The sequence below is a fragment of the Protomyctophum bolini genome (genome assembly GCF_963924005.1).
Source record: "Protomyctophum bolini genome assembly, chromosome: 19".
NCBI lineage: Eukaryota > Metazoa > Chordata > Actinopteri > Myctophiformes > Myctophidae > Protomyctophum > Protomyctophum bolini.
Window position 1 is genome coordinate 31,295,402 of NC_137880.1, and position 16,732 is coordinate 31,312,133.

The 16,732-nt window shown below is 40.2% G+C and overlaps 1 protein-coding gene across 1 annotated transcript; it reads left to right on the forward strand.

The window, feature by feature from the left end:
* Nucleotides 1-10,616: 10,616 nt before the first annotated feature.
* Nucleotides 10,617-16,169, forward strand: rpl7l1 (ribosomal protein L7-like 1). The gene is made up of 6 exons (XM_080791710.1): nucleotides 10,617-10,692; nucleotides 11,779-11,887; nucleotides 12,044-12,204; nucleotides 14,603-14,740; nucleotides 14,963-15,078; nucleotides 15,569-16,169. The coding sequence occupies exons 1-6, from the start codon at nucleotides 10,679-10,681 to the stop codon at nucleotides 15,775-15,777; spliced, it is 747 nt and encodes a 248-aa protein (XP_080647836.1). The 5' UTR covers nucleotides 10,617-10,678; the 3' UTR covers nucleotides 15,778-16,169.
* The last annotated feature ends 563 nt before the right edge of the window (nucleotides 16,170-16,732 follow it).

Below are 16,732 nucleotides of genomic sequence, written 5' to 3' on the forward strand. Positions count from 1 at the left end.
GAGCTGCGAAAACAGACATGATTCATATTTTTGTGAACAGTGAAAGAAACACCTATGTTTCATTAAATTAAAGAACATTTCAGTCAGATACCTCACAAATAGATTTATTTAACCAATATTTATTATAGAATAAATACAAGTGTGCACTGTGCATATAATATTTCATCTTGACGTTCGGCTCTGCTACATTTGTCTCCCTGCTTGGCACAATTAACCACCATCATTAAACATTAAGAGCAGGGACATAGATATAGTTCCTCTCATGGGGAACAAACAACTAGCAGAGCCCAACAGGCGCATACCAACAGTCCAGGGACAAATGACAGCAGGAAGAACTGAGAGACTGAGATGAGATTAAATAACTCTGCAATTGGTCAGCTGACCGCTACGTCAGCGTGTGGTGTATGACGTGTGAATCATGTGTAGTACCATTGTAATACAAATGCAGTGCCGTCTCTACGTCTACTGGGGGGCATTGCCCCCCCAGATTGGATTTTGTGCCCCTCCAGTCCAGATTGGCCAGTAGTACCCTACCTACCCTACCAATATTATACACACCACACACACACACACACACACACACACACACACACACACACACACACACACACACACACACACACACACACACACACACACACACCACACACACACATGCTTTCTATGCTTTATCTTTGGGTATAGTTCAGCTATATTCAGAGAAGTCAACATTTTAATAACTAATGATGACAACATTGCATTACCTGGTGGTGGTGAGTAACCAGTTGCAGTAACTGTTGCAGTCGTGGGAGCAACTGTTGTAGAAGCTGTACCTTTAGAAATATTGCAAGTTAATGGAAATGCTGGAGCAGCAGTTAAAGCAGTAATGTAGCATCCTGTATGTTATGAATTTGAAAGAAAATTAAATGTAAAAAGCTCATACATAAAAGCTCAACCCCCCGAGTTGCATCAACTGTTGATGCATTCACAAGGGGAAGGGTCCGGGAGAAGCCTGAACTGCCGTTTGTCACAGCTTCCACTAAAACGTTTTCCACAGCATCGGTTGTTGGTGCACTGGTGTTGGCGTTGTTAAATAGCAGGGTCGCATTTACCATAATTGAACCTTGGCTGTGAAAAGATGATTATTGTTAGATTTATTTATTTTTAGGGATTTTTTTATGTATATGTCTATGGTCCCAGTTTTCCCATTGTCACAAGTTAGGCCACAAAGATTACTCCATTCCACACATTAGACAAACTGTAGTATCTGACTTTCGAACAAGGATACAGTAAATATAGCAAATCAATGAAATTCTAATAATTTGGTCCATGAAAGATTATGTCAAGACTCAAGAGCATACCTGAAGCCGTTGATCACAGTTTGATAAAAGTTAGAAAATTGTGCTCTATACAGATTGTCCAGCTGTGAAAAGAACCCCCCCCCCCACACACACACACACACACACACACACACACGTATTAGTGTTATTCACCCATTAAAATCAAAATAAAAGTAGAATTAATTCTCTGTAGAGTCCTTGAGGGATATTTGACAGTGTGGACTTACCGCTGTGGCAACTACGGTTGATAAGTTTTGGAATGCTGCTGAATTTGGATTTTCAAGATCAGCTGTGAAGGTTTGTTCGAGTTTGAATTCCAAATCGATCGTTGCCACTGATGCTGGAGCACAAAGGATAGGAACAAAATTGTTGCTTTAAGTCTACACACACACACGTAGATTGGTAGGTATAGGTGGGTAGGTAGATACAGTAGTAGACACAGAAACAAAGGGTCTTCCGGCCAACTTGACAAACAGGTCTGTATATAAAACCTATTCAAAACGGCTTAGTATTTCCAAAAATGGAAGGTCTATATATTCTGAAAAACAGCTTGTAAGTTGTAAAGAGTAATATATTTTTAGGCCAATTTCTTTGGTAATTTCTTTGTTAAAATAAGTGTTAAATAGCTTTATATTCTTCTGATAGTAATGATTGCTATAGGGTGTTTGTTCAGTTTGTTCAGAAGTGAGGGAACCAAAACATTAGAAAGAAATTGGAACTGGAACACTATTGAAGCTGATAAATGGGTACTCTCTCCTGGCAACCCACCTGAAATCTTTTCGTTTTATTTATTCGCTCAATAAAAAAGGGCTTAGTTCTCACCAAAGATAATAAATAAACAAGTAGACAAAGTAATGTATTTTCCAATATCTAAAGCAGGGGTTTTCAACTGATTATGAACGAGGGACCACCACCCTGGCTAAGAATCAACCTGTGGACCACTGTTGTTGGGTGGCGTGGGGGAAAGCTTGAAATGAATATTGACTGTTAAGGGCTTGATTTAATTCACCTCAAATTAACAAATTAATCAGTCATTATTTCACTAACATAGTGGTCCAGACTGAGCTAAACAAAAGGTTGAGAACCACTGATCTATTCCTTTCCCATACAGTTATTCTGTTCTCTTAACCTTCCATATTAATTATTAAACTCACGTCTGATTCATTGCAACTTATGCATGAGTGAGCAGACACATGCGATTGCATGATAATATGGGTACATTTCCTAGCTAGTAGGCCTTCTATGGTGTGCTGCAGGATAGGATGAGCACTTTCAGCCGTAGGCTCACACTCCCCCTGAGGATGCACACGCAACGCCAACGATACAGACTCTTTCATGCCAACTGCTATCAGACTATACAATGCCAATGCATAAGAACTGCCTCCCCCCAAATGGCATATGATCCTTGGTGGTCCTGGTCTTGTGTGGTTATGTCCATTTGTGTCTGTTTTGTGTTCTTCTGTCAGTCCAGTTGTTTTAGCTTTTTATGTGTCACATTATGGTGTTGTAATGCTTAAATTTCCCCTCTGGGATTAATAAAGTATATCTCATCTCATCTCATAATAACTGTGACCCAACCAGTCAATCCGGTACACTTTCCCTTTGTACTCCCTTTTCTATCTGACATCATACATCACCAGGTCATCAAGTGCACTGTTTCCCGACTACTAAATGCATGGTCAGAGACCACATGCAATACCTTCACGGACCACCAGTGGTCCACGGACCACCAGTGGTCCACGGACCACCAGTTGAAAACCTCTGATCTAAAGAGCTGGGAAGATGGGGAGACCCCTGTTACTGAACAATCACTTTTATAGCAATGATTACTATCAGAATATAGAGCTTTAACCCTTTAACAAAATACTTTATACCTTTAAAACAAATGCACAGATAACAAAGAAACATCTTTGCACATTCTTCAATCCTCACACGAAACGGAAAGTTAGAGAATGACTCACCCTCTCTTTTTTCTCTGTGATGAAATAATGCGGTGTCCGGTATCTCTGTGTCGGTGTGTTCCTAGCAAGACAATTGTTGTTGTTGAGAATACTTCACAGTATTTCCGCCTCATTATCTGATGTCTGACAAACTAATGATTATGTTTTTTGTCACGCAAACCTCTGTACATCTTTTATTTTTTAATAGAAATTTGTACTTAACTTTTCATTGATTTCTTGTGAAAAGTGGGCACTATTTTTGGGGATAACTGGATACTATTTATGGGGAGAACAGAGCACTATTATATTTCTAAACACATTTCTTAAAATGGCATTCAATGACTGGTAACACATAGCAGACCAGTAGTCACCTGTATCTCCCAGGTGCAAGATAATGACTGGATGGTATGTGATACAAGTTGTAGGCCCTGCACCTTGTATCACTATGTGACCCGTTTGCACCATATGAAAAAACCCAGAAGCGAGTTTACAGTGGGTTCCCGCTTTAGATTTTCAATGCTTTCTTTCCCCAGGGGATTTGTGTGAGCTTGTAGGCTATTTACAATACAATGTATATAGCACTTTAATGGTTAAATTGTCCAAAGACTCAATGCAAAACCTCAAAGGTAGCACGACATGCCCACTTACCTCTAAATATAAATCTCCCTTTCCCACTATCGCCAGATGGTAGCAGATCACCAGAAGAGCAGCAATGTGTCCTACTGCCTTTGGTAATGCCATCACTAAAGAAATACAAGAGACACAACTGCAATAAACACATTAACTTGTAAAAGACTGGTTCTAATAACGGCATGGATTCCCTTTGGATCCCAAACATGGAGGGACGGTGGATCTAGGATTATGAATTCATGAAATGCTAACAATATTACGGTGCCTCCAACAAAGTTACAATTGTTTGCGGGAGGGAAGTGGGCAAAGGTTTTTGTCCTTACACTAGCCAATTCTAGGGGTTGGTTGGTATGGGGCACCTGCAGCAGGCAGGAGAACTGAGGGAGCGTGCCGTGAACCTTCTCGCTACACAACTACAGTGACAGGGGCAACACTACTGTACACAGGTGGGAACCTGAAATGATTACTGTTAAAAGAAAATGAGCTTGCACACCCACTACAGACCAGGTGCAGGACAAACAAACTGACCAACGCAAGTTAGGTTAAATATTCACAGATGGCACAGGAATTTCTGCTTTGGGCAGTAATTATACATTCATGGACAACAACAGAACTGCGTCATGTTTGTGAAATCCCATTGTACAAAGAAATTAATCCCAGTTGACAGTGTCACAGTATACTGTATGGTTATGGTTGTCATGTATGAGGAAGTAAAAGTAGGTTAGTCATGTTTATTGTAATATTGTGTAATGACTTTTGCTGTTTAACGTATCAGCATGAAGGACACACTAGAAACCATAAGAAAACAGTGCTACTGTAGCTATAGCCTAAGTGTTGTTCTTATCAAACATATGGGTCAAGAGGTGCACACACAACTGTAAATTGGCTATTTAGACGGGTGCTAGATCAGAATAAATAATAATGTGGAGAGAGAGAGAGAAGGTTTGCACACCATTATAATGCTCCCAGAAAAATATTCACGTCAATCACTAAAAGAGGACACCCGGCCACAACGGGGCGCAGATGTTGGTTTCCGACATGCACTAAGATTCCAACACCACCGCAATGTGTAATTAATCACAAAACAGACAATTGGGTAACAAATGTATATAGTCAGACTGTGAGCAGATACTGTACACAAGCCATTATGGTTCCTACAGTATATAGCCATCAGAAAGAAAATAATATAATACACACATACCTACAGACATCAAGTGTCCATATACGATACCTGTCCACAATGTGTAAAAACAGCTTGTGTCATCAAGAGACACATGGGGCAGTGTTTTGATTTAGTTTTAGTCATAAAACTATACTATATAACATTCTGTTTAGTCATATTTTAGTCATCTGATATGTTTTAGTTGACTAATAAGATTTTAGTCACCTTACTAAATCTACAGTTTATTTTTATTTAGTCGGCCTAAATGTATTTTTGGCGGGCCGTGATGCCATAGAAATGGCTGATTTTCACTTAGCTGCATGCCGGAAATAGCTGATCTACAAGCTCACAGCGCATCGCGACTCGCGCTGCGACACACCTGTGCACACCCATGATGACTTGACATGATGAAAATCAACACTGACTTGTCACTTGGGATGAGCTACTGTACTTTTGGCGTGTAACACCAATCAATGCACAAATCAGGCTTAGGACAGTGGTGCGCAAACATTTTCAGCAATGACCCAGAAACGGGTGGACTGGCCACAGAACGTACCAGGCATGCCGGCATACTGGTGGGCCAGTCTGGGCCAAATGTTAAATTAGTTGTCTGTTGGTACTTGGTTGTGTATCATTGATGTTGTACTGTAAGTGTGGATGTGGTGGTGTTAAGGGCTTGTATTTGTATTGTTTTTGTATGGGCCTTGACCCGAAAAGACACGTCTCTGTGGAGTATCTGCGCGCTGGTTCTGGTGGGTCAGTCTGGGACAAATTCTGCGAAATTATCCGGGCCGAATTTTTGTGTCTCAGTCCCAGCTTTGCTTTTCATGATGCTACCCAGTTTAATTAGGCTAACAATTAAATGCTGACATTGACAACAACCATGTTTTCGATAAGTAATGCTAAAAAGGGATAAAGCATGTTTGTCCTGTGCACTGAGGACAAACAATATTATTTGACCAAAAAATATTTATAATAAAATAATGTTTTCTAAGATTTGCATGTAATGCAACACAAGCCAGTAAACAATTAGCTAATTATATTTAAAAACACATACCCAACTGTTATCATCTAACATCTATTGTTGCTGTACACCATTTCTGTTCCAACTTTAAACAACCATGTGAGTAAGAACTACTGATATTCTGGGTTTGATTTGTAAAATGAAAATTTGTTAACCACTTGGGCCCAAATAATTCGACTTAGAGCAATAAATAGCACATATATAAACTCACAATCACAATACATCACATCATGATGCATTGTGATCTTGTAATCTGCTAGTTTCACTATTTTCAACATTTAGTTTTATTGAAAATATGGTTAAACATTTTTAATTATAGTTTAAATGTGATAATATATAAGAGAAGGAGCAAGTCTGCATACCGTTTTGAATACTCGCAAAATAATTTATTGCCAAAGCGGCCAAAAAAAACACACAAGCTTTCGGCCTCTATGGCCATCGTCAGGTATACTCGAAGATCTATTATATATTACTGGGGGAAGGTGGGGGCCGCCAGTTGCCCGTGCCCATGTATGCCATATACTGTATAGGCTCTGATGCAGCCTATCGGCAAGTCCTGGGTTCCATTCCAAAGCTTGGCTGACCTTTGCTGCGTGTTACGCACTCCCTGACTCTCTCCCTGTTTCCTGTCAATCTCCACTGTCCTACCAAAATAATTAAGGCAGAAAAGAACTCTATAGATGACCTAAAAGTTGATTAGTACTTTACTTTAGAATCTACTGTATGCATCAGATGAACTGTTTACATAAGATATTAAAAATATTAATAATAAATAACGCAGTACAAATCTGCCCGTGTTAGTTCAACACTCAAACAACATCATATTAAGGGCTTACATGTCAATCTGAAGCTACGACATATCATATATCATATCATATTATTAAGAAATGTAATTCATATATAAAATGTTTATTTAAATTTTTACCTGTCGTACTTTTTTACTCTGCCTCTGCCACAAAGGATGTTGCCGTCAATGATGCACAATCATGATTGCATGCACAAACCTCCGACAATCATCAACGTACAAATGGCTTTAATACTTTGACGTAGAACATTCTTTGTGTTCCAGGAAGTTGTACAGACACCAGTTCAGCAGGTTATTATTCATCCTTCAGTTAAAATGATATAACCATCAGGAGGCTCATGATATATGTGTCTGTATGTAATCACAGATACATGCGTTTTCTTAATGGTGAATGTTTAGATAGGCCTGTGTATATGTGTTTGACGAATACATTTGGTGAGCAGCTGAAATTTTAACTTGAACCATGACGAATAAGATGGCAGGAACATGATGGTCGTAATTGGTGTTATAATTCTGTCACACGATAGATTACAGGTATAATACTATACTATACTGTCCCTTTTCATTCCTATTAAAATAACTACAAATTTACTTCAACTTCAAATGTATTGTCATGTTGCATGTTTACAGGTAAGAAAGAAGAAAGAGTGGGTGTATTTCCACATTGAACCGCTGATCTGGAGGGATACTGTGATTGGCTTGGCATTAGTGTTGATTTTGACAGCAAATTTAGATTTTTGTATATTTAGTATTTTCTTTGGAATGAAACTTCATTTAGTTTTAGTCATATTTTAGTCATCTGAAATGTTTTAGTATTAGTCTAATTTTAGTTGACTAAATATCATAAGATTTTAGTCGACAAAATTCTACAGTTGATTTAGTAAACAATTTTTTATTTTGGCAGGCCTTGATTGGGTCGTTGTGTCTGATTTCTCTTTCAGTTCTACTGGTCTACTAGTCCCTCCCTAACATTTTCTAGTTTAGCCTAATTTGTTGACAAAAGTGTCAGTACGGTATTTTAGTATTAGTTTTAGTCATCATAGCTTAGTTTTTATTTTGTAAAAGAAAACTGTTCCTCATAGTTTTTAGTCGACATAGTCAACACTACTTGGCATGCCACATATGGGGTTGCAAACACAAAAATGTATTCTGCAGTTCCCCATGCCATGGCATGCCATGATTAGTTTCAAACTATCCAATGGCATGGCATGGCACCTACAGCTGCAAATCAATCATCCCACCCCACCCCACCCCTCTTCCCCGTCACTGTGTGACTAAATGTTCAGATTAATTTAAAATGGTGGACCCTATTGTAAACAAGTGTATAATGCTTTATGGTGTCGTCCACAGTTTGTGCTTGAAATCAATCAATCAATCAGTCGGCATACTGATACTACTACTGTATAAATACGCCACGTCTCTGCGTGCGTGTGTGTCTGTGTGTGTGCGCGGTTGTAATGCATGTAACACACGCGTTCCACACCTCCGCAGGGAGTGCAGTGCCCTGACTCGAGTCGGTCAGACCCACGGTTCTCCAGAACCACCACAAAAGGCTCTGGTCAGGCTCTGCCAGTGGGCCTAATCAGCCTAAATCCCCTCACCTGTGCAATTTCCAGCCTCTGCCTCAGCCAATTGATTGCCATGGCAACCCCACACTTGCCAATTGATTACTTAACCAGTCCACTCTTCAGACACAGGCAGACAGACAGATACAGAGATCTCCATGTGGGACACAGACAAACAGTTAAAATGGGTGGTATGGGTATGAAGGGTATTGCATACTAGATCTCCATATACAGTATGGGCACAAAAGGGACAGACAGATAGTTAAAACGGGTGCTATGACAACTGGTATTATTAGGTTCCCAAGTTGCATCGTTCACAAGTAGGCCAGTGGCCGACGGGCACGTACAGGTCTAGTCACATTCAAATGTTCAACACAGAATAAATTATGAAAGTTTATATATTGATATATTGGTGACATTTTTTAGGCGTCTGTCCGTCCGTGGACAGCTAATCTCTGCAGCCATACTCTGCACACACACTCCCTGAATGCTACAGATGAACCTCTGCCCCAAGGTTTTCACATTGGCCTCCAGGAGGCCGCTTTGTGCAAAACAAGTTTTTGGACAAATCTGTCATCTACAGATTTTGTCCAAACATCACACAAATTGGCCATTCAACGAAACGGGTCTTTCAGATTTTTCAGACTCCATTCTGATTGGCTAAGATTGGCTTCCAAAGTTCGCAGGAGTGCTCAGTTTCAAACAAAATGCTGCAAATCATGAACACATCGTGTGATTTCCGTGAAATTGAATTGTACATACACATTCCCACTAGGCCGAGGAAGAAATGCCACTTTAACATTTTCAACTCAGCCTCATGGTGGCGCTATAACTGGCCGAAAAGTGTTTTTACCTCTAACTGCACGGATCTGTGTATAAATTTGTATGCCAACTCCCTAGAGGCCATGGAAAAACCTTTGCCTGGAATTTTTCACATCTGCTCTTTATAGCGCCACCAGGAGGCCGACATATGTAAAACACATTTTCAAATATTATTCCTTCAGATTTTATTCAAATTTCACGCAAATCGGTACACTTGCTCTCCATAGTCATGTGATCAAGACGGGTTTGTTTGAGTGTGTGTGTGTGTGTGTGTGTGTGTGTGTGTGTGTGTGTGTGTGTGTGTGTGTGTGTGTGGGTGTGTCGCTAGCTCAAAATTCCATTTTCTGGCATGTAGGACAACACATACCCCTTTCTTATTTTGCAGTGAAAGCTTCGCCTCATGCAGTGGCTTTGATGGCTTGGTACTTTTTTCTTCTTTTCAGGAGATTTTCGGGAACCAATTTTATGACCCGTTTCGCTCTAGAACAGAAAGTTGGAACAATCAAACACTGATTGATACAGTAGAGTAGATAAGTCATTCAAACAAACATTCACTGTTGATAGGCTGTACGTCCATTTTATGTATTCATTGTGGGTTTTGTCCTTAAAGCCTATATATACTTAGTTGATCATATTTCCCTCCTATTTTTGCATTACAAAGATATGTTCACACAAAATAGCCGACCAACAAGCGCACAGAGCGTCACATTGTAAGCTTGAAATTGGCTATTTTTGCCAAATGTTATCCCCAGAATACGGAATGCTATTGTTCAAGACAAGTGGTTAATAATGAGATGTTGGTTAATAATGAGATGTAGACTGCTTCCAGACAGTGTTCCTAAATGTAGTTGTGAGACATGTGAATCCCTTGACTCCTTCAAAACCGCTCTCAAAGGGCACCTACGGACGGCTGCAATTCGAAACTGGCCCCCGTAAAATCTGAATCCCCCCCCCCCCCTTTCCCCTCACTGTATATGTTTCTTTTCCCTTTTTGCTTCTTTTATGATGAATTCCTGTTCTGTTCTTTAACTATATAGAAGTGTCTATATTTGTACGTCTCTAAATGTTTTGATGAATTGAACATGGTGGACCCTCTTGTAAACAAGTGTAATGCTTAATTCTGTCGTCCACTCACAGTTAACAAGTCTTTGTACTATTGAGTTTGTGCTTGAAATGTAGGCTACTGTAATTCTCTGTAATTCTGCAAACTGCAAAATGTATTTCAATCAATCAATCAAAAGCCAGTACTTCTTTTGGCAGATATTGATATACTGAAAGTATGAGGTTACGGTTACGCGCGCGGCTGTTTCGGACGCGAGCATTGAATCCCCGCCCCCACACTGAGTGTAGTGTCGTGTCGTCATATTCTGTGCGACCGAAGGCGCATGCTTTAGCGAGAGTCCCATTCACGATGGCAGAATCTGAGTACGTATATGGTTTTGTTATGATTTTAGATTAGTTATATCTATATCCATCCGTCGCTATTTCCATGTACTTTACATTTGTCAGTGTTTTTATAAGTCAGCTAAGGATGAAAGCATACCATCAAATCTTATATTTTGTATTTTAACAGTAGGATTGTGGAGATATCCAGCGACAGTTTAACATGGGCTTTAACTTAGCCCCATATGTGGGGCTATAGCTTTAACTGTGTACTTACTGTCTTCGTAACAACAATTGGGCTATAGTATTTACTTTTGAACACCGTCGTGTGTTTGTTGAGGTCATTTTTTAATGAATCTGCGTGACTGCGTAAATGTTGCGAGCTTGTTTTGTTTTTAGCTTCAGTTGTAGCCATGGTGCGCATGACGCTCGTACTCAGGGCTAGCTTCAGTTGGCTCTTGATGTCTAGGCCAATTCTAGCATTGGCACTTCAGTGCTGTAAAATTCTTACATACCTATACATGCAATGCTGGGAAACTGAGCTAGATGCATGCTGTATGCTTGGAACAGATATTTGTCTTTAGTCCATGTTCAGTGTAGAAAGGTCCAGCTTCTTATGTAGTGAATTATCCAGCCAAATATAAATAAACAGTGGTGATGAAAACAATATACATTTAAGGACTGTATTTAAGTTTTTAAATGGAAAACCCTTAACTGAAAATGACCATACTCTTAACTGTGAGATTACCACTTGAAAGTGAGTGATGGTTATTCATGTTCTGTTCAATAACTGCGAGCTTTGACATCAAACAAATAAACACAACTTGTTTCTCAAACAATTATCACTGTCACTATTACTCACTGAGATTAGAGAATAACTCAAAACATCTCAGTCTCGATGTACATCCAGAGATGTCGAAACTTGGTTAATGAGAAACACAGAACTCTACTACTACTAGTATCATCAGCTTTATCAACATACACATAAGGAAAAAATGCAGTACATTACATACTATTGCATTCTGTTTTACTGTAAATAAAATGCAGTCAGGTGACAGTGAATGTTTGTTTGAATGACATTATCTACTGTATCAATCAGTGTTTGATTGTTCCAACTTTCTGTTCTAGAGATAAACGGGTAATAAAATTGGTTCCCGAAAATCTCCTGAAAAGAAGAAAAAAGTACCAAGCCATCAAAGCCACTGAGGCGAAGCTTGCACTACAAAATAAGAAAAGGGTAAGTGTTGTCCTACATGCCAGAAAATGGAATTTTGAGCTAGCGACACACACACACACACACACACACACACACACACAGACCCTGTGCACACAGCAGAAAAGTCGCCTTAATTGTGCAATTGTTGTTGCTTATGTGTTTTCTATTTTTTTCTAGGATTCAAAAGGCAAACCTTTGAAATTCAAACGCCTGGAGTCCTTCTTGAAAGACAGCCATCGAACATGGCGTGATGAAAGTCGCCTCAAGAGGTTGAAGTGCAGACCCGCTCCCCCAGTGCCTTCTAAGAACAAGCTGGGCTTCGTTGTTCGTATCAGAGAGTGAGCAACTTATCTACTCGGTTTCCTTTGATTATCTATGACCTCTCTTTCTTTCTCGGAAATAGAGATCCACATGGGAACAGCGTAGCTCCAATGTGGATCTTGCACTTCTTGTGGCCAGCCTGTGACATCAGACATGTCTGTGGAGTAAAACACTATATTTGGGCAAGCTTTCAGCTGATCTGACCTCCATTGACTTTAGTTTATTAAAGTTAACTATTGTTAAAGAATATGAAACATAATGTTAAGAAAATGCTTGAAGCTGCTTTGTTGGCCTACTGGCATTGTGTGCGTTGGCTTGTGAGATTAGCTGCAGACGAGACAAACACACAGTAGATATACACAAACCTAGACAACTATTCAGTCTATTGACTGCCTCTATGGGAGAAAAATAAAAAACTCAATATAAATGGTAAATTTATATAGCGCCTTTATCCAAGGCGCTTTACATAGATTGTGCATTACATTCACCCATTCATACACCGATTGTCGCGGAAGCCATGCAAGGTACCAACCAGCACATCGGGAGCAATTTCGGGTTCAGTGTCTTACCCAAGGACACTTCGACATGTAGACAGGAGGAGCCGGGATTCGAACCGCCGACCCATGGATCATTGGATGACCTGCTCTACCGCCTGAGCCACAGTCACCCCCATATATACTGTAGTTATAGTATGGAGTGTTACCTGTTTGTTTGTGCAAGTGTGCAACATTCTTCATTGGGTAGTGACGTAGCTCAGTGAATTGTACTGTTGCCTCACAGCAGGAAGGTCCTGGATTTAAACCTGACTAGGGCCTTACTGTGTTTGCACAGGGAAAACCCCTGTGTCTGTGTGGGTTTCCTAGGAGCTCCAGTTTCCTCTCAACCAAAAGACATGCATGTTGGGGACCATAGAAAAAATGTATGCCTCATTGGCCGCTGCAGTTCGTTAGAGCGAAGGAGGGGCGGAAGAATTTACACTGGGGAAGGTGGTACGCCGGAAATGTGGAAGGCACGTTACGTCACGCTGCCACTCAAGTGATTACTGGCCAATCACAGCGCATCTTTTCCGGGACTTACAGACCCGAACATGCACTCTGTGACGCACGCTCATGCTTCCGCAGTGCTTTGCAAGGAATCTCGGGAAAGTTTTGCCCTCCCGACCCTTGAGGTCTGTTGGGGACATCATAGACATAAAAAGGTCTCTTCTGGCTCTGGGGCCAATGCTCTCAAGGGAGGTCAAGGTTCTGTGTCGGTGCTTTACAGAAGCTTCCGCGTGCATCACAGAGCGGATGTTCGGGTCTGACAAGTCCCGGAAATGATGCGCTGTAATTGGCCACAATGGCCAGTAGTCACTTAAGTAGCAGCGTGGCAAAGTGTGCCTTCCACACGTCCGGCACACTTGTTCCACCCTCCCGTCGACACACATGGCTACAAAGCAGCCAATGATGTATTTATTTATATTTATATATATATATATATATATATATATATATATATATATATATATATATATATATATATATATATAAATAAATAAATACATCTATGGGGGACATACTCCTGCCAGGGTCCTTGACACAGGCACTGCTTTAGAGCTGGTCCCTTGGTGCCACCTAGTGGCTGCTCACTGCTCCTAATAGTATACTTAACCCATTTAGAATGAAGGATGTCGGTTATGGCCCCTACAGACTAGGGGCTGTATTTTGCGTGTCTTAAGTACCCGGTCTTATTCCCTAACTTGAGTAAACTAAAGACCTGGAGGCGTGATCAATGCCATTTGGTTATTCTGAGTGGCCAAAGAGCATTGACCACGCCTCCAGGTCTTTAGTTTACTCAAGTTAGGGAATAAGACCTGGTACTTAAGACACGCAAAATACAGCCCTAGGAGTTTTAAGGTTGTCGGCGAGTCATCAGATTGTTATGTATTTCACACTACAGGAGTCTTTAAAAAAAAAATAGTCATATCTTTGTGGCTTTCACACTAAACAATTGATAGCGGAGTAGAGATTACACACTGCAAGAGTTCATCAAGATGCGATCCAGACCTGATACATATAGGCTCCATAATTTGTTTTTTATTCCTATTCATTTTGACATCTCACATACGTGTACATTTATTTATTTTTATTTTTTGAAGTACTGTTATCCATAAATCAGGCTGTTAACAATCAAGAGGGATATTGAGAGATTATAGTGATGTTCACAAAGGATGGAGCTCAGTACATCTGGTGTGCCGGTTCTATCCTTTGAGAACGGAACCCTCTTTAGCCCAGCACCCACCAGTAAATTCTCTTTCAGTTTTATAGTGTTGGGAAATAGATAAGCGATGGGAAAAGTGAAAAGATGTAAGCTACAAGATCGACAATGTACCAGTTTAGCTTTTTACATTGAATGTATTTCTCCTCCCCTGTGTAGCATCAAGGGTATCAGTCCAAAAGTGTTGAAGGTGGCACAGATGTTGAGGGTGAGGAAGATCTTTAGTGGCGCTTTCGTCAAAATCAACAAGAACTCCATGGCAATGATGAAGGTTATCGAACCTTATGTGGCGTGGGGGTAAGTAACCATAGTCATGCATAGAAGATGAGCATGTGTGTTAATTTAGGAAAACTGCGATTATAATGCATATTATTGGTAAAATACTAGCAGAATTAATGGGAAACTGAACTTTATTGAGATAGACCAACACAATCACCTGGCACATGTCAAAAGCATACATTTCATTAAGAGTGACACAAACTATACAGTGAAATTAAACTTATTGTACCCATTCAACAGTTTTCCCAATCTGAAGTCAGTCCGTGAACTGGTCCTGAAGAGGGGGCGCGCCAAGATCCCCGGTAACCAGCGACCAATTCCTCTCACTGATAATGCCTTCATTGAAGAACACGTGGGTAAGTCTGCATACATACATACCTGTATATTGCCTCTTGTATATTCTTCTGAAATGTATGTTTTACGTTTATTTTTATTTGTAGTTATTTCAATAGTTGTGGAATCTAAATTTATACTGTGATTTTTCTTTTGTCGAGAATACATGTCAACCTGTTTGTTCAATACTCATTCACTTTACTACATATTGTTGCACTGTCAGGCGTATTTCATATTCACCAGCACTTATATTGCCAAATCGATATGAACAGGACGCAAAGTTGATTGGGTCGGGTTAGCCAGTCAGGGAACATAACAAACACGAACTATTTTCAGCTGACAGCAATAACTTTAGTTGGGTTTGCCTAGTTATTTTACCTGCATGTCTTTCTTTTCCTCCTTTGTTGGCTGCCCCTTTCCCACTTTCCACCTCATTCTTTCATCACTTCGCCATTTTTCATCAAATTTTCTTCCTCCACTTCACTAATTATATATCTTTTCACCTTTCCTCAGGCAAACACGGCATCATCTGCCTGGAGGACCTGATCCATGAGATTTACTCTGTGGGGAAAAACTTCCAGGTTGCCAACAGTTTCGTGTTGCCATTCAAGTTGTCAGTTGCCCGTCATGCCACGAAGGACAAAGCCGGCATTCTAAAGGATCTGGGAAACCCAGGATTCCGCAGTTCAGATATCAACTCCATCATCAGGCTGCTGAACTGAGGCGGATCACCGGCGAGATGGACGCTCTAAACTTCAAGGATGCTTCATCCAAAAGTTGACCAGCCTTTGAGACTTTGGCTCACGAGTTTTGCTCCAAGGTGTACTTTTGCAATTTAGGGTTATCCCATATGCCTGTTCTACCGTTCTACCCTTGTTTCAGAGTTGCAAATAAACTCATGCGATTTCAGGACCAGACCATTTTCTAATAATTATGGGGTCCGTTGCTTTTCATATGCCATTTTTAAATGGTGCATTTTCATGGTTTTAAAAATAAAACCATGTATAGCACCTACATTGGACCATGTTGGAAGCCATTGTTTCTTTTTTTTGGATAATCTTTAACTAGCTTTTTGTGTTGTTTGCCAATTATAATAAAGTACCATTAAGAGTAAGCTAATGTAGCCTGTTGGTACTATGTGTATGTGCAGTATTTCTCAGTTTGTCAGAGGGATGCATCAGTGGTTACAACATACAGCAAGATTAATCTAATAAACCTGCTACATGGGGCTCTATCAGAAATAGCGCACTGCAATGCAAACTAATAGTGTGCTCCGGTGTGGTATTTCCGAACGCGCCTATGGTGTGATGTGACACCAAAGCTCTATTGAACCAATGGGAATTGATTTGCTATTGGGTTCAATCAAGATTGATGTAAATACTGTTGGCATCTGGAAGAACAATGTTCTGGAATTATTGGGGAATTTGTATTAAAAAAAAATTTATAAACTAAACTGACTGTTGTCATGTAGGGTGCCAATGGCCAATTGGTTATATTTGCAATGGGTGGTGGCATGTCTGAATAGTGAATATTGTGCATATTTAAGATGCAATAATGTCAATGTCCATATGTCGTGCATAGGGCATGGCATAAACCCATATAGAGTAGCACAGCTATTTCCTTATTGTTGATTAGAGGTAAAACTTGTCGTAAAACTGAAATGGTTTTGTTGAGGCT

Coding starts and splice junctions, on each gene's coding strand:
- rpl7l1 (XM_080791710.1), top strand. Junction 11,888..12,043: donor CACTACAAAATAAGAAAAGG/GTAAGTGTTGTC, acceptor ATTTTTTTCTAG/GATTCAAAAGGCAAACCTTT. Junction 12,205..14,602: donor TTCGTTGTTCGTATCAGAGA/GTGAGCAACTTA, acceptor TCCCCTGTGTAG/CATCAAGGGTATCAGTCCAA.